Source organism: Myotis daubentonii, chromosome 5 (genome assembly GCF_963259705.1).
Source record: "Myotis daubentonii chromosome 5, mMyoDau2.1, whole genome shotgun sequence".
NCBI classification, from domain to species: domain Eukaryota; kingdom Metazoa; phylum Chordata; class Mammalia; order Chiroptera; family Vespertilionidae; genus Myotis; species Myotis daubentonii.
This window is the reverse complement of record NC_081844.1, coordinates 80766888-80792744: the sequence shown is the minus strand read 5'-3', so window position 1 is coordinate 80792744 and position 25857 is coordinate 80766888. Positions and strand designations below refer to the sequence as shown.

General features: G+C 42.7%; 1 protein-coding gene across 13 annotated transcripts in view; it reads left to right on the top strand.

Annotated features, from left to right (window-relative positions):
• Positions 1–25857, top strand: part of FAM13B (family with sequence similarity 13 member B) — a 67881-nt gene that overhangs the window by 16657 nt on the left and 25367 nt on the right. For 5 of the 13 annotated variants that reach the window (XM_059698468.1, XM_059698466.1, XM_059698467.1 and 2 more), the window contains exons 3-10: positions 1485–1676; positions 2306–2518; positions 10512–10689; positions 10992–11133; positions 12520–12680; positions 14062–14103; positions 14878–15030; positions 19738–19870. In XM_059698468.1, the coding sequence (XP_059554451.1) occupies positions 1520–1676; positions 2306–2518; positions 10512–10689; positions 10992–11133; positions 12520–12680; positions 14062–14103; positions 14878–15030; positions 19738–19870 (1179 nt within the window). In that variant the 5' untranslated portion in view covers positions 1485–1519. The remainder of the gene's footprint in view (positions 1–1484; positions 1677–2305; positions 2519–10511; positions 10690–10991; positions 11134–12519; positions 12681–14061; positions 14104–14877; positions 15031–19737; positions 19871–25857) is intronic. The other 8 variants (XM_059698473.1, XM_059698471.1, XM_059698469.1 and 5 more) reach the window with 5 other exon arrangements.

The following is a 25857-nucleotide window of genomic DNA, read 5'->3' as shown; positions in this document are numbered from 1 at the left end:
TGAGAGAGAAGTATCAAATCAGCTGCCTCCTGCACACTCCTACTGGGGATGTGCCCACAACCAAGGTCCATGCCTTTGATTGGAATTGAACCTGGGATCCTTCAGTCTGCAGGCTGATGCTCTATCCACTGAGCCAAACCGGGTAGGGATGGACTTTATTTTTGTAAAAACTTTAGAATATTGCCTGGCCGGTGTGGCTCAGTGGTTGAACATCGACCTATGAACCAGGAGGTCAAGGTTCCTGCCCAGATTGCAGGCTCAATCCCCAGTAGGGGGTGTACATGAGGCAGTCAATCAATGATTCTCTGTCATCATTGATGTTTCTATCTCTCTCTCCCTTCCTCTCTGAAATAAATAAAAAATATATATATTAAAAAAAATCAGAGTATTGAACAGATTAAATTTTTTGCTTTGTTATTATTCTCTTGTAGTGCAGAAGGAGTTGTTTCTCTGGGGTGATGAAAAAAGCTCAGTTTGTATCATTTTGTTCATTATTAACTTTTGAAAAAGTTTTTTTCTCTTTTTTTCCTTTTTGTTGAACTTATTGGGGTGGCACTGGTTAACCAAATTGTACAGGTTTCAGATACACAATCCCACAACACATCATCTGTACACTGTATTGTGTGTTCACTACCCCAAGTCAAGTCTCCATCCATCACCATTTATCCCCTTCTTTTAAGAATACTCCTTTCCCACATATAGTAATATGTTTATTTTAGAAAATGAATTTTTCTTGGGATTGTTTTTGATGCTTCAGATATTAGAAACATTTTTCCCACTGCCTCTTTACTGATCACAATTACAAAGTTAAGACTAATAACTTAGTTCGTCTGTGCTGTGCAGATTTTTGTTTTGAGTAATTATGAAACAGGATTGATAATATTCTCATTGAAAGTTGATGTCTAGAACTGAAAAATTTCCTTTGTTTATAAACACATGTTATGGCTGCTCTGTCATGTAGAAATAAGAACTGGTTAATCTTGTTTTTATTAGCCCATTATTCATAAAAGTGATTTTTGTAAAAGAAACACTTATAAAAGTGATTCTTTTACATTTGGGTGCTTATGAATAGAGGGGTTAGATGAGTTTCATATAACAGAGTCCAGACATGATTGGGTTTGGCTTCTTACCTGTGTCATTAATAAGCTTGGTCAGTAAAGGTCTTCTTTGAGCCAGACTTGCCCTTTAATTCATCTTTAGGACATTAATGTCCTTTGCTAAGTTTAATGATCAACTTTGCCATTGTTTGATAAATATGCAAGTGTTAAATGGAGTATTTAGACCTAACCCTACATAGTAGAGAAAATGCTTAGGTCATTATATTGAACTTTATTTGTAGAACATACTAGTGTGGGCCTGATAACTGAAAGATATTTAATAGGTGAGAACACACTGAGGTGTAAAGCCTTTTCTTCAATGTATTTAGTCATATTGCCACCTGTTAATCATTATAGTCTTTTTTGTTGTTGTTTTTCATTTGGCAGAAAAGACAGCTTTGATTTCTGGCTGCAAAAAAGATATGAGGAAGAGCTCCTCCCCTTCCTTGAGTAACTGCAACTCCGTTCTTGCTAACAAAATATTTGGAATTCCACTTGATGAGCTGCAGCAGGGAGGACATCCAGACAATGAGGTTCCATTCATAGTCCGCCACGTTGTGGACTATATTGAGGAACATGGTATACATTTCCTTACTTTGAGGGCTAGCCTTTGTTTTAATAAACACTACTTGTCCCTTTTTGATCTTGGAATTTTTTATTTTTAGCATGGAAAGTCCAAAATATAATGAGGACAAACAATAGAAATTCTTTTTTTACGTTTTAGTGTGTTTTATACTCAGAAATGCCCAATGTAGAGCATTTTAGTGTGGGGGAGATATTAGGAGTATTTTTAATGGATAATGGGGTGGGATAGCCCGACCGGTGTGGCTCAGTGATTGAGCTTTGACCTATGAATCAGGAGATTAGGGCACATGCCTGGGTTGGGCGCTTGATCCCCACTAGGGAGCGTGCAGGAGGCAGTCGATCAATGATTCTCTCTCATCATTGATGTTTCTATCTCTTCCTCTCTTTTCCTCTCTGAAATCAATAAAAATATATTTAAAAAATTGGGGGGTGGGATAAAATAGAATATCCCTCAGGACAGACAGAATTAGTATGTTTCTAGGTGTGTAATTTGAAGGTGTTTAGGCCAGTCAAGGGAGCTAAGAATGGCTTTCCAAAAGTCTGAATATTTTAAGTTGAGTGGAGAATATACGACCAAGTAATCGAAGTTGAAGCTTATTTAATTTTGCCTTGAACTAATGTAGGAGGTCTGGAGCAACAAGGACTTTTTCAAGTCAATGGAAATGCTGAGACAGTGGAGTGGCTTCGGCAGAGATACGACAGTGGAGAAGAAGTGGATTTGGTTAAGGAAGCAGATGTTCCCTCAGCTATTAGTCTTCTTAGGTTTTTCCTTCAAGAACTTCCTGAACCTGTTATCCCTGGCAGTTTGCATATTCACTTGATGCAGCTTTCTCAAGGTAACAAAATTTGATTCTTATTGGTCATTTAACATTAATTTCAAACTCTTTACCTTTAGAAATCTTGATGTGTAAGCAGTAATTATAGTAGTTCTGAGATTCATTTTTTATGTGCCCATTTCGGGGACATAGGCTTTTTGGGGCTGTTTGGTCTAGTTAAGAATGGCAACTTACCAGATTCCTGTGGTATATTTACTTTTTATAATTGGTCTAAGAAATAGGTTTAAGAGGAGGAAAGGCAGGATATAAGAACAAGAAGTAAGAGGATAGGGAAAGAAGAAAGAAAAAAATATATTTAAGGTGATTTGTGTAGCAGAGTAGCCAGTGGTGTTGCTTAGTGGTGATGTTATTACAGGATATTTATCCCTGGTTTGATAGAACTTTCTAGCAAAAATCAGAAGACAACTTTGATTCTAGGTTTAAAATATACTTAAAGCTTGTTCTTGGCCTGAAAGAAAGACAATATCAAATTGTACATCAGGCTCCAAGCTAAATAAAGAAAAAAAAATTTGTTCTTGTTGGGTTAGTTTTTTGGTGGTGACTAAAAGTAGGGCCCAGCTGGAAAAGAATAGGGACAAGAAAAGTAAAGGTAGTGACAGGCAGAAAGGTAAAAGAACCAAGAAGTGAGGAAATTCTTGTGTTCCTAGAGCCAAGTGGTATTCATGTGTACATAATGAGTGATATGTTTGATTATACAGGAAACTTTATGAAGATGGCATATAATATTATACATTTGTTGAATATTTAAATTATTTTTTTCTGGCTTTTCTCTTTGTGTAATGGAATCTCTCTATTTCTTTGAATTGGAGCTTCTACAGAAATTCTGTGATGTTAAGAAATTATAGTCCTAGCTGGTTTGGCTCAGTAGATAGAGCGTCAGCCTGTGGACCAAAGGGTCCTGGGTTCGATCTTAGTCAAGGGCATGTACCTTGGTTGCAGGCTTCTCCCTGGCCCGGGCCCTGGTCGTGGTGCATACAGGAGGCAACCCATCAATATGTTTCTCTCACATCGATGTTTCTGTCTTCCCCTCTCTTCTACTTGCCCCAAAAATCAATGGAAAAATATCATTGGATGAAGATTAAGAAAACAAAAAACAAAACAAAAGAAATTATAAATACTAGATGAGTGGATAAAAAAGCTGTGGTACATTTACTCAATGGAATACTTCTCTGCTGTAAAAAGGAAGAAAATATTACCCTTTGTGACAGCATGGATGAACCTGGAGAACATTATGCTAAGTGAAATAAGCCAGTTAGAGAAAGACAAATACCATACGATTTCACTCATGTGGAATTTAATGAACAACTACCAAGCAAAATAGAGACAGACTCATAGATAGCAAGCAGATAGCTTAGATGTGGGGGGAGGGATGGACGGATGGAGGGATTGAGCAAAAAAGAAAAAAAGAACTCATGGACACAGATAATAGTGTGGTAATTGCAGGGGATGTGTAGAGGTGGTAGAGGGCGTAGAAGCAATAAAAGGTGATGGAAAAATTTTAAAAAAGAAATTACAAATACTTCCTGAATGCAGGACATCCTAATATATAAAAAGCCAGGGGCCGTCACAACGGAAACAACCACATGGACAACCAAACAGCAGGCTGCGTGGGGCAACCAGGCTGGCAAGGGGGGGCAGTGAGGGACAACCAAATGACTAAACAGCAGGCTGCATGGGGTGACCAGGTCGGCAGGGGGGGCAGTGAGGGGCGACAAGGCTGGCAGGGAGGGGCAGTTGGGGGCGACCAGGTCGGTGGGGGTGGGCAGTTGGGGATGACCAGTCCGGTGGGGAAGGGCACTTGGGGGTGACCAGGCCTGCAGGGGGGGCAGTTAGGATAAATTTGATGGGTCTCGGCATGGTGGGAGGGAGCTCTGGGCTCTGGCTGGGGTGCGGTGGAACTCTGGGTCTCACGCAATCGGGGGTGTGGCTGGCCTTCAAACTGGACCCTAATAGGAGGGAGGAGGGAGCCCCATTTCTTGCAGAATCAGCCGTTGGTCAGCTTGCTGTCAGTGGCCTGCCAGCCAGGAATCCCATTCACCTGCCCCACAGACGCTGACAGGAGGGAGAAGGGATCCCCATTCCTTGCAGAATTGGCCGTTGGTCAGCTTGCTGTCAGTGGCCTGCCAACCAAGAATCCCATTCCCCTGCACCTTGGACCCTAAAATATTTCCTCTAATTAATTTAATGTGCACGAATTTCATGCACCAGGCCACTAGTCCTATATAATAAAAGGCTAATGTGCAAATCGACCGAATGGCAGAACAACCAGTCTCTATGACGCGCACTGACCACCAGGGGGCAGACACTCAGTGCAAGAGCTGCCTCCTGGTGGTCATTGTGCTCCCACAGGGGGAGTGCCACTCAGCCAGAAGACCAGAAGCTGGGCTCACAGATGGCGAGTGCAACAACAGTGGTGGGAGCCTTGCCTGCTTCGCGGCAGCACTAAGGATGCCTGATTGACATAGGGCGTGGGCCTAAGCCATCAGTTGGACATCTCCCGGGGGCTCCCAGACTACAAGGGGCACAGGCCGGGCTGAGGGACACCCCCGCACCCCCAAGTACACGAATTTTGTGCACTGGGCCTCTAGTTTTATAATAAGCTTGTGTGTATCCTTAAGCAGTATGTAGTCAGGAAAGGAGGATTTCATTTTGGGATAGCTCTCCATTTTATTTCTTTAATTTTAAGCACTTATGAGTCTAAATTACTGGATGCCTCTGATTTATGTATAAAGTTCATTATAATTATATTTTATGGCCCTCTTACATATGTTTTATTTTTTACAGCTAGATGATAGGGCTTACTTTGAACTTGCTATATTCAGGAATAGTTAGCTGATTAAATTTTGTTCTTTTATTGTGCCACCTGGATAAAAAAACATGTTTCAAAATGAAGTGTCATTGATAATGTCACCTTTTCTCAAAGTGTAACTTTATTCCCCCAGCAAATATTTACCTTTAAAATAATATTTAATTTCAGAATTAATTTCTTCACCTTTTTGTAGGTTTTTCCCCCAGGTTTACCTTAAGTTACGTAATGAGCATTTTACATCCATTAAATATGGTGAAACTGATGTGTTAGAGCTCTTTTTATGACTTTAGAGCCATTTTTGCTTTATAGTGATAGGTTTTTATGTTCCCTGTTTTAGCTGAATTGTAGACAAGTCTTTAAAGTTTCAAGAATCAGATAATATTCAGCCTTGAATGAAAATTTATAAAAGAATAATTGGAATGAAATTTAATGGTAATATAGTCATTGACTCATTGAGACTTTCAGAAGCTGTTTGTCACTAGGATTGTCATTTTAATCAGTATTCATTTAAAGTATGATAGCAACATCCTATATAATAAAGAGGTAATATGCATATTGATTGTCACACCCTTGCACACGATGGGCACCCCCATGTAGTCACAAGATGGCCACCATAAGATGGCTGGCAGGTGAGGGCAGTTGTGGGCGATTAGGCCAGCAGGGGAAGGCAGTTAGGGATGACCAGGCCTGCAGGGGAGGGCAATTGAGAGCGGCTGGGCTGGCAGGGTAGGACAGTTGGGGGCAGTTGGGCTGGCAGGGGAAGGCAGTTAGGGGCGACTGGGCCTGCAGGGGAGGGCATTTGGGGGGGACCGGGCCTGCCAGGGGATGGCAGTTGGGGGGGACCGGGCCGGCAGGGGAGGGCAGCTGGGGGCAACTGGGCTGTCGGGAGCAGTTTGGCGTTGATCAGGCTGGCAGGGGAGTGGTTAGGGAGTGATCAGGCTGACAGGCAGAAGCGGTTAGGGGCAATCAGGCAGGCAGGCAGGCAAACGGTTGGGAGCCAGCAGTCCTGGATTGTGAGAGGGATGTCCAACTGCTGGTTTAGGCCCGATCCCTGTGGGGGATCACAAAATACCATGTGTGGGCGCGCACGTACAGTGCGATTGAAACTTCGTGGCCCATGCACAGAAGTTGGTATTTTGTGGAAGAGCCACACTGAAGGGGCCAAAGAGCCGCATGTGGCTCGCAAGCCACAGTTTGCCGACCACTGTCCTGAGGGGTCCCAGATTGGAGAGGGTGCAGGCTGGGCTGAGGGACACCCCCCTCCAGTGCACGAATTTCGTGCAGTGGGCCTCTAGTTTATAATAATAAAAGCATAATGTGCAAATCGATTGAATGACCAAACAGCAGAATGACTGGATGACCTTCTGGATGATCACGCTATGACATGCACTGGCGCCAGGCCAGCCAAGGCGGGTGCAATGTGATTGGTTGGGGGGCCCCCGCCATCGCCCCATGATTTTCCCACAGAGGGAGGCCCAGGCCACCTAGCTGGCAGTGCTGCGGCGGGTGCTGCGGCGGGTGGGCGGGGCCTCCCTCTGTGGGCGATTGATCTGGGGGCCCTGTGATCAATCACCCCACAGAGGGAGGCCTAGGCCACCGGCCAGTAACACTGTGGAGGGTGTGCAGGGCCGGCCAGCAATCGCCCTGCTTAGGGAGACCCAGGCCGGCCAAGCAATTGTAGCCCATGCCTGTTGACCGCAGAGGGAGGTGACTGGTGGAGGGGGAGGGGGAGCAGTGCCGCATAGATGGCAAGCAGTGGCAGCGGCCGGGGTGGGGCCAGCTGCTGGGGGGGGGGGGTGGGGAGGTGGGGGGGGGGGGGGAAAGCCCTGATAGGCCCTGATTACCGCCAGGCCTAGGGACCCTACTTGAGGGGTCCTGGATTGCAAGAGGGTGCAGGCCAGGCTGAGGGACACCCACGACCCGCGGGGCGCGCCGCCCCCCCCCCCCCCCCCAGTGCATGGATTTCATGCACTGGGCCTCTAGTATACTGTGTTATCTATCATTCATGGAATTACAATATGCCTCTAATTTTTAAGGTGTGCAAAAATGCTTGTGGCTAATAAGTCTTCCAGTGTTACAGTATGAGAAATCTACCATTCCCTTCCATTCCCTATTTACATAACTATTAGCATGTGTGTATATGCGTACACATGCAACCACATACACATCCATTTCTTTAATAGCTATGCAGATGGGTGTGGCAGTAATTGAGGTGATATTGGCATTTCTGTTGTCATAAAATCTATTTTATTTCGTTTGTCTTTTGACCATTTTTAAAAATATATGTTTTTTGATTTCAGAGAGGAAAAGAGGGAGAAAGAGAGAAACATCAATGATAAGAGAGAATCATTGATTGGCTGCCTCCTGCATGCCTCACACTGGGGATCAAGGCATATGCCCTGACTGGGAATTGAACCAAGCCCTCCTGATTCATAGGTTGATGCTCATCCACTGAGCTATGCTGGCCAGGGCATTCTTTAAAAAAAAAAAAAGTGTATATACATATATGTGTGTGTATGTGTATATATATATGTATATGTGGGTATATATGTGTATATATATGTATATCATATATATGGCAGCCTTTATTCTAGTGCCCCTCTCTCCCAAGTCATGACAACCATTCTATTGATTTTTGATTTTCAAATTTTGTCAGCTACTGGTTTAGACCTTGATGGTTTGTCCAACTACTTATACATTATGTTTTGATAGAAATCACAGTCCCCAGTTTTGTGAATGATGCTTGAAAGAATTGCTAGTCAAGGGATACTTCTTAGATATATACCAGGGGTGGGGAATGTCTGGCCCATGAAATCATCTGGTCTGGCTCTGCCAAGGCATTAGGGATGAGTTAATTAAATGTTTGACCAAATATAGCAGGCTATTTTTTTTATATATATTTTATTGATTTTTTACAGAGAGAAAAGGAGAGAGATAGAGAGTTAGAAACATCGATGAGAGAGAAACTTCGATCAGTTGCCTCCTGCACATCTCCTACTGGGGATGTGCCCGCAACCCAGGTACATGCCATTGACCGGAATCGAACCTGGGACCCCCCATTCCGCAGGCCAACGCTCTATCCACTGAGCCAAACCGGTTTCGGCTAGCAGGCTAATTTTTAAGTTGATAGTTTTGTGTAGCCCGAGAATAATACTATAAATATTCAAATGGTCCTTGGCAGAAAAAAGGTTCCCCACCCTGATACATGTGTAGGAAGTACACTCAAAAGGAAATAAATATAAGCAGGTTTGTAACTTGTGTGTGTGTGTGTGTGTGTGTGTGTGTCTGTGTGTGTGTAGATATAGATGAAAAAAAAATGCTTCTCTGCCTTATTTGAAAACTTTAGAAGCAGCCTGACAGGTATAAATATTTGTGTGTAGTAAAAATGTACACAGACAAAAGAAGAGCAACATGATTGTGTATTTCAATACTGTGTAAAAACATTCTTGCCTACATTCTTGCCACCCAATCAAATGTTTTAGTAGTTGGGAATCTTTTTTCTGTGATTGTGTAATTATTCAGCTTATTCAGCTAATATTTATTGAACACCTGCTATATGCTAGGCACTGTTACAGATTCTAGGAATGCAGCAGTGAACAAAACAGAATAAAAATGTCTTATCAGCTAAAATTTAAAGGTCATGAAGGGAGAGAGAGGAAAATAGATGATAAACCAAATAAATATGTGGGTATGTTAGATGGTAAGTGCTACAAAAGTAGAGAGGATGTTAGATAGAATTTGTCAGTGTTGCTATAGCCATCATATTGCTAATATTACTTGCATGTATTTTTTGAATTGATAAACGTGATTTTCTAAATAATCCTTTTTTGCTAAATGCTTAGGTTAAAATTTTCCACCAGTAAGGTATGGTTGTTTAAAAAACATTAATTCAGGCACTGTTCCATCCAAATATAAAATCAAAGTACATGTGTGTTTGAATGGGGACAGTGATAATATTACAAAATATAGAATTGTTATTGCTTGCACTTTACATTTTAAGTGAAACTTACGTGACTGTCGCCCTTCCTGACAAACTTCTTAGACGTGTTATTTTCACAGATGGTCAGTGTCATGACCACAACCTAGTAAGAGTTTTTCAACCAAGAATTTTAAAATTAGTATTAAGAACCTGAAGAAAAATATTTTTAAAAATTGGGTTTATTTTTACTTACTTTAAAAAATATTTTTATTGATTTCATAGAGTAAGGGACAGGGAGAGAGAAACAGAAACATTAATGATGAGAGAGAACCATCTTGCACGCCCCACATTGGGGATCAAGCCTGCAACCCTGGCATGTTTGACATGATAAACACAAGGCCTACTTCTGTTAGTTGAAAACTCACTTGTATAACAGAAACCAACACCAGCTTAGAGGAGAAAAACACATGAGAAATGGAATTCCTTTTTATTTAGTTCTATTAGTATTGCCAAAGTTAATTGTTCATTTTGGGATGTCAAGGCAGAAGAAAGTCACTCCTTTGTTTTCCCATTCGTTCAAGTCGAAAAGTATGACATTATTATCAGGTTAGATTGCTTCTCTCTTTTTTTAAAATAAAAATATTTTTATTGATTTCAGAAAGAAAAGGAGAGGGAGAGAGAGAGAGAGAGAGAGAGAGCGAGAGAGAGAGAGAGAGAGAGAGAGAGAGAGAGAGAGAGAGAGAGATAATCATTGATTGACTGCCTCCTGTGTGCATTGTGCCCGCAATCTGGGCATGTGCCCTTGACCAAAATCGAAACCGGAACCCTTCAGTCCGCAGGCTGACGCTCTATCCGCAGAGCCAAACCAGCTAGGGTTAAATTGCTTCTCTTTGCTCACTAGTACTTGACTGGTATTGGCCAGTGTATTTTGACTTAGAGTTGACACTAGTTTGGAAATACAGGTACAGTCCATGCAAGAGACAATACGATGAGAATTTAAAAAAAAAATAGAGAATTGGGGCCAGTGAGTAATAGATGAGGAAAACATCCTCCAGCAATTGAGGAGTTGAATTCCTTCTCCACTCCTCTTTTCTACTTAATAAGTAAAATGCAAAGCCTGAGGGCATTTGGCCTCTAGTAGAGGAAGTGAAGAGGTTTTGAATTGTTACAGAAAAAAGGTGATGTGGGTGGAGTAATGTGAACCTGGCACAGTATTTGAGCTTTGCTTTTGCTTCATTAAAAACAGCTGTCATTATGTTTTATAGATTATAATAACGAAGATGAATTTGGAAGAAAGTTGAGGTTCCTCTTGCAACAGCTTCCACCTGTTAATTACAGCTTGTTAAAGTTTCTGTGCAGATTTTTAGCCAATGTAGCATCACATCATGAAGAAATTTGGTCTGCAAACTCTTTGGCTGCTGTCTTTGGTCCAGATGTCTTCCAGTAAGTTTTTTCATAATTTTTGTTTAATTAAAAAAAACACCCAAGTTTGTGGAAGAGAATCATTATGCTGTCTCCAAGGATCATAGGTTGCTTGATGAACCATTATTTTTTATACTAGAGCTGCTTAATCTTCCTAGCATTTTTTTGGACAGGGTACAAATTAGGTAGGGTTTACAGATGGGAAAACTGAGGCACAGAATGATGACATTGCTAAAGATTATGAAATGACTCATTGGTTGTCTTCTGACTTTACCTGTGATTGATTTAAGAACTCTCAATTCAATTTGGACTTTTTTTCTTAGCATTTACACAGATGTGGAAGATCTGAAAGAGCAAGAAATAGTGAGCAGGATAATGGCTGGACTTCTGGAAAATTACTATGAGTTTTTTGAAAATGAAGAGGAAGACTTTTCATCTAATGATTTGAGTTCAATTACTGAACAGGTGAGAATATTTTACATATTCTACTTAGAGGAAGAATTTTTAAAAAAAGAATTGCTCTCAAGGGCTTGGTACAAACTTTGGTGGAATTTTTAAGTACTAAATTGGAAGACATGCTCTTGGTTATTATATGAAATCATCTACATCCAAGTAATAGCTGAATGTGATATTTTTTTTAAACAACTTGTCCTCAATTTGGTTAATATGAGAAAGGCATTGAAACCAGAATATATGGTAGAGATTTTGTATGTTTATTTCTTCTTTGTGTTTTTTCTTCTGTTAACTTAAGCTTTGTGTATTTTGTAAGAATAGTGGTTTTGTGTGTGTGTGTGTGTGTGTGTGTGTGTTGTTGAAGAATTGCTAGCATAGACGAATGTAGGCAGAGGGTGAGAAGTAGAAGGTAGAGGGAAAGATTCAATACAAAGTTCATGCAAACTCTTAAGCAAATAAAGTGTTTCTTAGTTAAAGTAGCAACTTGGTATAGCAGTGCAATCATTGTCATTAATGAGAAGCATTAGAGTAAGTTTAGGTTGCAAGTAATTTTTTAACTCTTGTTTGTAACTTTTGAAGCAAGTTTGTCTAGTGCTCTCTTCTTTTTGAATTTCACCCTATTAATCTAACTATTTGGCTGTTAGAATCTTTTAACGTAGTAGATATTTTTAGTATGAGAGAGAGGACTGGATATGATGAATAGGGTGTGTTTGAAAAATGGCCCAGAGTCAGTAGACATGGGGTCCTTAAATGAATGTGAATCCAGTAGAATGGTTTGAAGATGTAGGTGATAATTATGTTTCTGTATACATTTGAGAAGGCAGGTAGCAGCATTCTCCACAACCTGGAGTGCGGAGAGCAGGCATTACACAAGACCCTAGAAAGGGGAATTATAGCAGTCAAAGAAGAGATGGAGGTATGGATGAGGGTTTTCTTTAAGTGGAGTTGAGGTAGCTGCATATATATAGGGCAGGTTCAGAATAACTTATGAACAGAATAGACTGTTGATAAGTGGAAGGTCAAATTGACAAGGAGAGAATCAGAAGAACTTTTGAAGATAAATGTGGGGTGAGAGAGAGCATTTTTATTTAAGGTTTTAATGTTTACTCTTACCCAAACTAATATAATCAATTCTTTTTTTTAAGTCTCTATTTATTTATTTCAGCTGTGTGTGTGTGTGTGTGTGTGTGTGTGTGTGTGTGTGAACCCCTACCCAAGGATATTTTCCCATTGATTTTTTTGGTCCTAGGAAATGAAGTAAAAAATGAGTTGTGTTTAAAATTTTCTTAGAATAGTATATCTTAGGTAATGTTAATTAATAGTTTCATGAAATTTTCTTTTCTTTTTTGTTCTTTTCTAGTTTCATCAAATTTTAATTCTCTGTTTCTTTTTATATAGGTTAATGAACTTTCTGAAGAAGAAGAGGAAGATGAAAAGCTGGAACATATAGAAGAACTTCCAGAAGAAGGAGCAGAAAAATCAAATGACATGCCAGAGGTGGTACAATTAAGGATGACTGAAAACATCCTGGAAGCAAATAGTGTTACAGCATCAACAAGGTAGTATTTCATTTGAAAGAACTTTAGCTTTTGAGCATTTTATTCTAGAAGTAGATTCACTCAACCACTAAATCAAATAAGAAAAACGTAAAGTAATCTTGCTAAGAAAATTTTAGTTATGCCGAAACCGGTTTGGCTCAGTGGATAGAGCATCGGCCTGCGGACTGAAAGGTCCCAGGTTCGATTCCGGTCAAGGGCATGTACCTGGGTTGCGGGCACATCCCCAGTGGAGGATGTGCAGGAGGCGGCTGGTCGATATTTCTCTCTCATCGATGTTTCTGACTCTCTATCTCTCTCCCTTCCTCTCTGTAAAAAATCAATAAAATATATTAAAAAAAAAAAAAAAGAAAAAAAGAAAATTTTAGTTATAACATAGATACCTTTCTTTTTAAATACAATCTCTTACATATATTTCTTTTTTTTTTTTAATATATTTTATTGATTTTTCACAGAGAGGAAGGGAGAGAGATAGAGAGAGTTAGAAACATTGATGAGAGAGAAACATCGATCAGCTGCCTCTTGCACATCCCCCACCGGGGATGTGCCCGCAACCCAGGTACATGCCCTTGACCGGAATCGAACCCGGGACCTCTCAGTCCGCAGGCTGACGCTCTATCCACTGAGCCAAACCGGTTTCGGCAACATATATTTCTTTTTAAAAATACAAATTTATTTATTTTTGTGAATCCTCACCTGAGGATTTTTTTTTTCCCACTGATTTTTTTTTTTTTTTTTAAAGCGATTGGAAGGGAGGGAGAGACAGAGAGAGAGAAACATCCATATGAGAAAGATATCCATTGGTTGCTTCCTGCACATGCCCCAACCAGGGCCGGGGATTGAGCCTGCAACCAAGGTACATGCCCTTGACCAGAATCAAACCCAGAATCCTTCAGTCTGAGAGCTGACACTAACCACTTAGCAAAAAATGGCCAGGTTTTGCCCTTTCTGTTTGTTGCTTGAGAACATCCTCTGAGTAATAGCAAATACTATTACTCTGGCAAGGCGTATAGTGCTAGTATTGAGATCATCATACTATCCTACATGGGGTACTTTTATTGGGCAGTAGTCAACTTTTCCTCCTTAAGATTTGGAATAAGTCAGTGTTTCTCCAAGTGAGTATCAGATGAAGTAGCTGGCATCATCTCTCCCCCCGCCACACACACACACACAGGAGGGAGGGAGAATGTTTTTAAGGGTCTTTTTTGTGTGAAAAGGTAATTTCTTTAGAAAATTAGTGTCATACTCTGCTAGAGATGAACATAAAACTAACTACATGCTCTTCTGGTTGTTTCAAGGTAGTACAAATGTGGCAGTTTTCAGCATATTTTGTAGTCATTTAGTATTTTAAAGTTTTATAGCTAATTTCTTTCTTTGATTACAGTGCCCATATACCTCCCACCAGCATCTTACCAGCCTCTGCAGAGTAAGTAGTATACTTACAGAAGACAATTTAAAAGTTAAAAAAAAATATTGCTGAATTGTAGAAATGAAAATCATGTATTTATTCTGCTTCCTTTAGAGGAAGGATTGTACATAACACAGTGAAACTAGTTAGTAGTTTATATACTGTAGTAGAAACAAATGAAGAAGGCACTAAGATTGAAAAGTGTTAGAGCTTTTTTATTATTTTCTTGAAGAAGTAGACTTTGGCCCTAACCAGGTAAGCTCAGTTGGTTAGAGCCTCATCCGATACGCCAAGGTTGCAGGTTCAATCCCCATTCAGAGAACATACAAGAATCAGCCAATGAGTGCATAAATAAGTGGAACAACAAATCAGTGTTTAAAATAAAAAGAAAAAAAAAAGAAATAGACTTCACGTAAAAAATAGGAACAATACCCTTACATTTTCTTTCTTTTATTTAACTGAGCATGGTAAATTATTTTGTTTATAAACATAGTTTTGAAAAGTCTATTTAAGTGACTATATAGTAGTGAGGATGATTGACACTGGTCCTTCCCACCTCTGTAGTAATAGTGACATTGTAATTGATTTGTATAATATCTATTTGGGCAGATTTCATTATAGAATTTGATCCTGTGTTGTGTATTCCTTCTATGTATTTCTTTTTACACTCTAGCTCACTCATTTAAAATTCATGATTTGTTTTACTGGTCATAGTTTTTAACATTTATGTTTATGTAGTGAAATATGCAGTTAGGATGACTGTGTCTCACTAAAATGTGTTCTGTTTTGTAGCATTTTAGACAGAACAATTAGAACAACTGTGGAACAGCACCTTTTTGATCTGCAGAGCAGCATAGATCAGGATCTTAATTTACAACAGCAAAGTCTGGTGTGTAATAATGAAGCAGGAAGTATTAATTGTGATGGGGAAGGATCTAATAACCAGTAAGAAACTTTTAAAAACATTTTACTACTATTATGAGTTATAAAATTGTTTTGTTATCATTAAAAACCTTTTTTTTTAATTTAAATAATGGGGTCTCATCTTAGAGATTTCTGGAACTTTGTGTGAGAAGTGACTTTGCATGTACTTGTATGTAAATTATCTATACTAGTATATATAAAAACCTAAGTGATCGTTATGATGGAATGACCAATTGCTATGACATGCATTGACCACCAGGGGGCAGATGCTCAAAGCAGGAGGTGCCCCCAGCCTGCAGGCCCTGATTGCCGGATGGGGCCTGCTACGCGACCTCCTGGTTTCTCCCCCCCCTAGCCAGTAGGCTCTGATTGCCCGATCAGGGCTGGGCCCCGGGCTGCGACAGGGAACTGAGGGTGGGTGGTGGCGACCAACCTCCTGTGGTGCCTGGGCGGGGCGCTGCGACCTCTCGCCAGCTACCTGGGGGCAGAGGTGACAGGGACGGAGGTGTGGTGAGAATGCGGGGTGTCTGCCGAGCTTGCTCTCACTCCCCTGCTACCCTCCCCCAGGGTGCCAGGGCTCGCGCACTGGGGAAGCCTTTGCTCAGGTGCTGGGCACCTGCGAGTAGCCTGCCCTGCACCTGTGCAGCCTCTTCTGGGTGAGCCGGGCCACAGCTGCTAGGACCACAGCTGCCAGGACCATGGGCTCCCTGTGGTTTTGCGCAGGAACTGATCTGCGAGGCCTGGTGGGAAAGAGCGCGCTGCCCGCCTGGCTTCCGTGTGGCGCCGCTGGGCAGCCCAGAGCCCCACACTGCACCCCAGCCCGTGGTGTCCAACCATGCTCACCACATCTCCGCATGGGGACTCGGGCGCCATGATTCAGGAGGAGGGAGTGGGGGTCCAGGTGCTGCCCAGGGCCCAGAGGTTAGCTGGGACCTGCCCTTCCACGCCAGATGCTCACGCTTTGATCGCCAACCAGGCCTAGGGACCGCATGTGTGCACGAATTTTGTGCACCGGGTCTCTAGTATTATATATACACGTATGTACATAGAAAAATCTCTGAAATTGTTTATTAAGCCCAACACAGCCAGGCTTTCCTCCCAGAACATCAGATAAAGTAGTTAGCTTACCTTTATAGACTGTTATATGAAAAATACTTCTAAAAGTTAGACTTCTGTGCAACAGGGTCACACCAGGAGAAACAAGCAGAGATCTAGACTGATAGGTTACAGGGACAGGAGAATATCACTCCTGGTGCATGTGATCATTGAATGACATGGTGAGCAGAATCATCTTTTCCTGTTTAAATTGTTATCCCCTGCCACTAGCCTCCTTTCTCCTTACATGGTTTTTTTGTTTTGTTTTGCTTTTTCCTTAAGAGTAGCCATTGTTAGTTGAATTTACATAAGTTTAAAGTACCTCTGTGTACTGTGTTATGTGATGTAACTCCATTCTTTAATATGACTTGTTACCTTTAAATGAATGAATGTCCATCAATCCACTCTCTCTTTATCCTGTCAAGTTTCATTAAATGCACCGTTTATTTTTGTCTTTCCATGGGATGTTGTAAGGAATCTACCTTGGTTGGCGGCTGCCCAGCTGCCCAGGGCTGGCCTGAGGCACAGGCAAGGCTTGGATGGTGGCTGCCCAGCCGCCCAGGGCCGGCCCAAAGTGCAGGCAAACCTCGAATGGCAGCTGCCCGGCTGCCCAGGGCCGCCCGAGGTTCAGGTAACCAGGGCCGGCTGAGGCTTGCACTGTTGGCAGTGGCAGCAGCAGAGGTGTGATGGGCATTGCCTTCCCCTGATCACTGGGTCGTCTCTTGCCAGTGAGGGCTCCCGTACTGTGAGAAGGGGCAGGCCGGGCTGAGGGACCCCCCACCAGTGCATGAATTTTCATGCACTGGGCCTCTAGTATTGTATAACTGCAGGTGTGTCATGTAGCTTGCATGAATGGCATCACCAACCTGTGCAGTTCTAAGCAATGGCCCTGGTTTATCTCCTTTTAAGGCATGATTAGAACTGATAGAACTGCCCTAGCCATTTGGGTTGAGTGGATAGAGCATTGGCTTGCAGACTAAAGGGTCCTGGGTTTGATTCTGGTAAAGGGTACGGTAAAGGTTGCAGGCTTTTCTCTGGCCTGGGCCCTGCTCGGGGCTTGTGCAGGAGGCAGCCAATCGATGAATTTCTCTCTGTCTTACTTTCTCTCTTCCAGACTCCCTAAAAATCAGTGGAAAAATATTCTCTGGTGAGGATTAAGGAAAAAAAACAACAAAAAAAATTGATAGAACTGAATCTATAGGGAGTATTTGGGCTGAATATGAAGGGAAAAAGCAGTATTTAAAAGTTGGAAAAAGTGGGAAAATGTTTGAAAAGATGTAATATAAGCAGGTTCCTTAGAGTTTGCCCTTAACTTGGCTAGAGATGTTGAAAACCTATGCCCATGCTTAGACAATATTCTTATTTCTACAGCTGGGGACAGTATTCTTATTTTTACCACTCATGTTTTCTCAGTAGTGGTATTGTCTTGGTAAACAAAAACATGCAGAGTTTTGTATATTCTAAATTATGTAAGATGGGAAATCTGTAGTAGGAAGCTATTCCTGTTGTACTTGATAAAGTGTTGGACACTATGGTGTCTAGAGCCAGATTTGTATTTTATTATTTACTAGAGGCCCAGTGCACAAAAATTTGTGCTCTCGGGGGGGAGGGGGGGTCCCTCAGCCCGGCCTGTGCCCTCTCGCAGTCTGGGACCCCTCGGGAGATAACTACCTGCTGGCTTAGGCCTGCTCCCGGGTGGCAGAGGGCAGGCCCAATCCCTAGGTGCAGCCCCTGGTCGGGCTCAGAGCAGGGCCGATTGGGGAGTTGGGGCGCCGCCCCGTCATGCACAGAGCAGGGCAGATTGGGAGGTTGTGATGCCACCCTCAGTCACGCTCAGGATAGGGCCAATTGGGGGGTTGGGGCACCGTCCCCTGTCACTCAAGGCAGGGTCGATGGGGAGGTTGCGGCGCCACCCCCTGGCACGCACAGAGCAGGGCCAATCAGGGGGTTGGGGCGCTGCCCCCGTCACACACAGAGCAGGGCCCATCAGGGGGTTGGGGCACCACCCTCTATCACCCACAGAGCAGGGCCGATCAGGGGGTTGGGGCGCCGCCACTCTCACACTCAGGGCAGGGCCGATGGGGAGGTTATGGCTCTACCCCGTCACACACAGAGCAAGGCCCGTAGCGGGGGGGGGGGGGGGGCGGGGTTGGGGAGCTCCCCCCTATCAGGCACAGAGCAGGGCTGCTCAGGGGGTTGGGGCCCCGCCCCCTGTCACACACAGAGCCGCAGGGCGATCAGGGGGTTTGGGCGCTGCCCCCTGTCACGCTGATCCCGGTGCCGGGAGGCATATTACCCTTTTACTATATAGGGTAGAGGCCTGGTGCACGGGTGGGGCTGGCTGGTTTGCCCTGAAGGGTGTCCTGGATCAGGGTGGGGGTCCCCACTGGGGTGCCTGGCCAGTCTGGGTGAGGGGCTGAGGGCTGTTTTCCGGCTGGGAGTGACTGAAATTCCCAACCGCTCCTGTTTTTCTTTCTTTTTTTTTATTCTGGGCCAGCTTTACCTTGAGGCTTGGCTCCAGCTCTTACGCCTCCGCACAGGCTGAAAGTAGGTTTCTGGCCTTTGCATACAATGTTGCAAATCTGCTAGCTGATGTCCTGCGGTATTTGTTACAATGTTTCTTAAACTGCCCGCTCAGAGGCCTGCAGCGCTGTCACTGAGGCAAGCAAGCCTCATGTTAGTTTCAAGCTGCCTGGCTGCCGGCCACCATCTTGGCTGACAGTTAATTTGCATATCTAGCTGATTAGCCAATGAAAAGGGTAGCGGTCGTACGCCAATTACCATGTTTCTCTTTTATTAGTGTAGATTTTTATTTTTAAAAAATATATTGATTTCAGAGAGGAAGGGAGAGGTGGGGGGGTGGGGGAAGAGAGAGAGAGAGAGAGAGAGAGAGAGAGAGAGAGAGAGAGAGAGAACGTCAATGATGAGAATCATTGATTGACTGCCTCCTGCATATCCCCTATTGAGGATCAAGCCCGCAACCTGGGCATATGCTCTTGGCTGGAATCAAACCTGGGACCCTTCAATCTGCAGGCCGATGCTCTATCCATTGAGCTAAACTGGCTAGGGCTAAATTTGTATTTTAATTAAACAAATAGGTCATTATTATGATTGAGAGTGGATATTTTTAAGGAAAATTGTTATTTTAGTACATAAATGAGTTTTAAAGCCATTCATCTTGTGTGTTTTTTAAAAAAATCCTCATCTGAGGACATTTTCATTGATTTTTAGAGAGAGGGGAAAGGAGGTAGAGAGAAAGGGAGAGAAACATCGATTCATTGCTTCTGGGGCTGGGGATAAGACCTGCAACCTAGGTATGTGCCCTGACCAGAAATTGAATCTGTGACCTTTTGGTGCATGAAACACCGCTCCTACCAAATGAACCACACCTGCTAGGGCACCATTCATTTTTCAAAAGAGTTAACAAACAAGGTAGATTCCTTACAACATCCCATGGAGAGACAAAAATAAACTTAGTGCATTTAATGAAACTTGGCAGGATAAAGAGAGACTGGATTTTTATGAAAAGGGTGTATTTTCTTTAATAAGTAAAAGTTTCAGATCATTGCTTATTTTAAAGGCATTACATATTCAACATTTGACCTGATCTGATTTTTTAATCATTATTTCTAGGGTTGATATTGCTGATGATATTATTAATGCCAGTGAAAGAAGCAGAGACTGCTCAGAACCTGTGGCCAGCACTAATTTAGACAATGAAGTTATGCAGCAAGATTTTGTATTCGATGATGAAGAAAATAACCAGGTAAGAAATGCAAAGACTTAAAAAAAAATCTGTTGGGTGTGCTAAACATACAATTCTGATTGTTTCATGTATTCCTTTGACAGCAGAAGCCATAGTTCACCATCTTTTCTAACACACATATATTTTGATTCAAGGAACACACATTTTTTTAGTAGTGGTGAGGAACCATTATTGGGTAGAGAAGTAGGTATAAAATGCCTTATTTTAAATTAGAGGCCTGGTGCACGAAATTCGTGCATTGGGGAGGGGGGGTGTCCCCTCATCCCAGCCTGGCTCCTCTCCAATCCGGGACCCCTCGACGGATGTCCCTGGGATCAGGCCTAAACTGGCAGTCAGATATCCCTCTCACAATCCTGGACCGCTGGCTCCTAATTGCTCACCTGCCTTTCTGCCTGGTCGCCCCTAACTGCCCCCTGCTGCCAGGCAGGTTGCCCCCAACTGCCCCCTCCCTGCTGGCCTGGTCACCCCTTACTGCCTTCCCTGCTGGCCTGGTTGCCCCCAAATGCCCCCCCCCCCCCACCAGCCTAGTCGCCCCCAACTGCCCCGCCCCCCACCAGCCTGGTCGCCCCTCACGACCTCCCTGCCGGCCTGGTTGCCCCACTCAGCCTGCTTGTTCAGTCGTTTGGTCGTCCCTCACTAACCCCACTGCTGGCCTGGTCATAGACAGCCATCTTGTGAGGGCGTGAGGGTTAATTTGTATATTACCTCTTTATTATATAGGATATTTTCTGGAAAGACAAATTATGACGTTAGTTGAGGTGGTTGGTGGTATTGTCCTTAAATTTTGTTCTTTTAAAGGGTTTTATTTCCCAGGTTTTTTTTATGAAGGGCCTTTTTATAATTAGAGAAAACCCATGAATATAATTTTAAAAATAAATTATTTTCATTGTCACAATTGCTAGTAGTAGCATTGTTTTTAACATAATTTCAATAAATGTACAAAGCAGCATCTTTCTAAGACATGTTTCAGAGCTTACTTTTTGGTGGTGTTAATCTTTACCTGAGGATAAGGATTTTTAAAGAGAGTGGAAGGGAGGGGAGAGACAGAGAGAGAAACATCGATGTGAGAGAGACATATTGATTGGTTGCCTCCTACATGAGACCCGACCAGGGCTGAGATACATGCCCTTTGACTGGAATTGAACCCAGAACCCTTCAGCTCATGGGCTGACGCTCTGTCCACTGAGCAAAACTGGCTAGGTTCAAAGTTTAGCTTTGATAACACTTTTTAAGGTAATATACTTAATTGATAAGGAAGTTTTCTTCAGCATATTTTCATTCTAAACCAAGCATGTTAAACTCACGGCCCAGCCAATATAACAGTATGGAAGGAACATTTTAATAAAAATTTTGTAACTTAATTTTTACAATATCCTGTTATACATAATTATTAATAATGAACTACAATGTTCACTAATGACTGATTACTATAATTGTGTTGCATTCATTTCCCTTACGTGCCTTACGTGCAGGCACACCATTTCTCTCCACTAATACTAGCAGCGAATATTTAAGCAGCCGATGGCCACATCATTAGTCTTGGACTGACTTGTTTGGTGTGCACAACAGCAAATATTTCGCTTTTGGAGAACAAGAAAAATAGGTTTATTTGTGTTATACTTGTTCATTTGTGCAGTTATTCAGTGTCTGGTAAGTTAATGTTCAAGAAAAAAATATTAATTTTTATTAAAATTTTCTGTTATTTTATGTTAACAACTAGGGGCCCGGTGCACGAAATTCGTGCACTGGGTGTGTGTGTGTGTGGGAGTGTCCCTCAGCCCAGCCTGCCCCCTCTCACATACTGGGAGCCCTCAGGCGTTGACCCCCATCACCCTCCAATCGCAGGATCGGCCCCTTGCCCAGGCCTGACGCCTCTGGCCTAGGCGTCCGGCCCGGGCAGCGGGGACCCACAGCTGCAGTGGCCCCGCGATCGTGGGCTTCGCTTTAGGCCCAGGCAAGGGGCCCCTAGCTCCTGGGACTGCCAGCTTCGACCGTGCCCAGCTCCCATCGCTGGCTCCACCCCTACTTCCTGCTATCACTGGCCAGGGCGGCAAAGGCGCCTGATTCTCCGATCATGGCTGGGGGGCAGGGCAAAGGCGGCCTCAGGGCCGCCTTTGCCCTGCCCCCCAGCTCTTAGCTCCCCCCTGGGTTTCTGATCACTGTCAGTGGCAGGGGGCTTCTTCCTGCTTTCCCTTTCGCCTCCCTGCATTGTGCCTACATATGCAAATTAGCCGCCATCTTGTTGGCAGTTAACTGCCAATCTTAGTTGGCAGTTAATTTGCATATAGCCCTGATTAGCCAATGAAAAGGGTATCGTCGTACGCCAATTACCATTTTTCTCTTTTATTAGTGTTGATTACTCATTTTATTTCAGCCCTTTGTATCCAGCATGTCTCTATCAAAATAAACCTATGTTTCTATGAAAATTGAAGCTTTTGTTTTTTTGTGGCCCACATAAACTTTAAACCTTGTTTATTTGGCCTGTGTTAGCCTTTGAGTTTGACATGCTTGTTCTAAACCATAAATCAAAGTAGGTATAATAAATTTAGAGTCAGGCAATTGAGATTTGTATTCTGACTTCACCTCTTCATAGCAGTGTGACTTTAGTAAGTCACCTAAATTCTCTGAGCTTCTTTTTTTTCTTTTCTATAGATAAGTGGGGGGGAGGGGAGGGGTTAATACCAATGTTAGAGAATTATTTTAAATATGGAAAGAAGTAAAAGTATAAAATTATGTTATAAATTGGAAAACATTTCACAGAATTTAAGCTGCTGCTGTTACTACTGACTGGACTTGTATATTGCTTGTGTATTAATGCTATTTACTCTGGTATATTAGATTAATTCCTCTATTCATGGTTTTTGCTTCTGAGGTTGTCTTCTTACCCTTTCCTGGACTATTAATTTCTGCCTGCCTCCTGGATCATTTCCATTAAGATATTTATGTTATTTCTCTCATGTGTAGTATGAAAAACACACACCCTCTTTTCACCTTTATCCCAGTCTAGTGACAACCCTTTTTTCCTGCTTCTTTTTGATAATCCTCACCTGAGGATATATTTTCCATTGATTTTTTTTTTTTTAGAGAGTTTTGGGAAGGAGGGAAGGAGCAGGGGGGAGAGAGAGAGAGAGAGAGAAAGAAAGAAAGAAAGAAACATGTATGTGAGACACATTGATTGGTTGTCTCCCTCGTGTATCCTGACTAGGCAATGAACCTGCAACCCAGGTAGGTGCCCTTGACTGGGAGTCGAACTGGTGACCATTTGGTGCATGGACCGACACTCTAACCATAGAGCACACCAGCCAGGGCTCTACAGATTTCAAGATACAATTTTTATATATTTGTCTTTTGAAAAAGCAATATATTCAGATAGTAAAAAATTTAGTTACAAAAGGATATATAGAAAAGTCACGTCCCTATTCCCATCTATCCATTTTAATTTCTCCTCCATCATACTGACATAAAATAAAACTATTAAAAAAAAAACCCAAACTGTCCTATCCAGATAAATGCTGCAGTGAATAGCCTCAGAATTAACCATTTCACCTTATACAAGCTTATCTTAGGATAAATTTATAGAAGAAGAATTTTGGGTCATAAAATACATGCATTTGTAATATTACTATATATTGCCAAATGGCCCTCCATTGAACCAATTTACACTATCAATTAACAATGCATAGTAGTACCTATTTCATGGTGCCTTCACCAATAGCAGATTTTTTTTAATCTTTATTGTTGAAAGTATTACATAGGTCTTCCTTTTTTCCCCATAAACCTCTTCCAGCAGATTTTTTAAATTACAGCCTATTATGGGAAACTTGAACATTGTAATTTTCATTAACATTTTTTTTTCCAGAGGGGTGGGGGTAGGGCAGGGTGGGTGGGATGGGAGAGAAGGGGGCTCATTAACATTTCTTTTTAATTATTTTTATTTATTGATTTTAGAGAGAGGAAGTTAGAGCTAGGATTTAATTTGGTTCTTTGAGTAAAACACCAGGTCTCGTTTTAAATATTTGGTCTGGGTAATAGTTATTTCATGTACCCAGAAATCTTCATATTTAAGAATGAAGCTACTATATTCTAAAGCAAGGGTAGGGAATCTATATTTTCTGCCAAGGGCCATTTGGATATTTATAACACCATTTGAGGGCCATATAAATTATCAATTTAAAAATTAGCCTGCTATATTTGGTCAAAAATTTAATTAACTCACCCTTACTGTCTTGGCAGCGCCACATCAAATGATCTCATGTTTTAGAAAATGAAGGTTGCTGAAGTCTATTTCTGGACCAGTGCTTCTCACACTTTGTATCTCAGGACCTCTTTATATTCTTAAACTAGAGGCCCTGGTGCACGGATTAGTGTACTGGTGGGGTCCCTTGGCCTGGCCTGCGGGGATTAGGCCAAAACCAGCTTTCCAACATTCCCTGAGGGATCCTGGATGCAAGAGGGCACAGGCCAAGCCAAGGGACCCCACTGGCCTCTAGTATGCATATAAGATCTTTGGTTAATCTCTTCCTGCCCTCCCCCCTCCTCCCTCTGCGATTCATCAATCTGTTCCATGTTTCCATGCCTGTGGTTTCTGCTCTTGTGTTGTGTCTTCCCCCTGGTGGTCAGTGTGTGTCATAGCTACCGGCCATCCAGTCACTTAGGCTTTTATCTATATAGACTAGGGGCCCAGTGCACAAATTTGTGCACCTTGAAAGGAACTGTGGGCTGCAAGGCTGTGGTGGGCACAGGGGCTGGTCTCGGGCCATACTCTGTGTCCCCGCCCACCCCCTCACAGTGGCCCCCGATTGCCCCTCAGGAGCAGGGGGAGGTGGAGAAGCCCTGAGGGGCAATCAGGGCCAGTAGCTGCCGCTCACACCCACTGACTGTGCTGAGCGATTGGTGCTGAGCACTGGCAGCGGCTGCGAGTGGTGGCTCTAGTGCCGGCAGTGGGTACAAGTGAGGCCAGTGCCAGCAGCAGGTGCGAGCACCAGGCGGGACTGTGGTGTGCGGGAGCAAAGAATTTTCAGTAGGCTTGCCCTGCCAGAGGCTTGCCCTGATGACAGTGACTGGCGCGGTGCCCCACCTTGGTCTGGCGCCCCTGCTCACCTGTTCCACCATCCCGCCATGGCTGACGCCTGCCATGTTCCGTGCTCTGCCGCCTGCTGCCCATGCCTGCCATGTTCCACCCACACCCCCTGGTGGTGAGTGCATGTCACAGCAACCAGTTGTTCCACCGTTCGGTCTATTTGCATATTAGGGTTTTATAGATATAGAGGTTATTGAGGATCCTTGCCCTGGACTGTTTGCTCAATGGTTAGAGCGTTGACCTGAGGATCGAAGGGTCGAGGGCTTGATTCCTGGTCAAGGGCACGTACCTAGGTTGCAGGTTCGATCCCCGCCCTAGGTTGCGGTGTGTGTGGGAGGCAACCAATTGATGTGTCTCTCTCACGTTGATGTCATTTCCCCCCTCCCCCCTCCATTCTCTAATTATCAATGGAAAAAAATATCCTCTGGTAAGGATTAACAACAACAACAACAAAAAGTTACTGAGGACCCCATAAAAGTATTATTTACATAGATATATTTATCAGTTTTACTATATTAGAAATTAAAACAGAAATATAAAAATGTTTCTTAACTCAAATAAAACAATAATACACTCATTCAAAGTAACATAAATAAGGTTGCTTTTTTTTCTTAATAAAAAGCGGCTATTTAAAATTTTTTTATTTTGAGGAGTGTCATGGTTGTTGCTATAGATTCTTTTGTATGAAGTGTATGAAGACAATTTAGCCTTACAGAGATAAGTAAATGGAAAACGGAGAAGTATTTTAATAGCTCTTTCAGATAATTATGGACTGTCTTTCATATTAAACAAAATTGGGTCAGTTTCTTAGCCAGTCAGAGAAAGACAAATATCACATTATCTCACTCATTTATGGAATACAATGAACAACATAAACTGATGAACAAAAACAGATCCAGAGACAGAG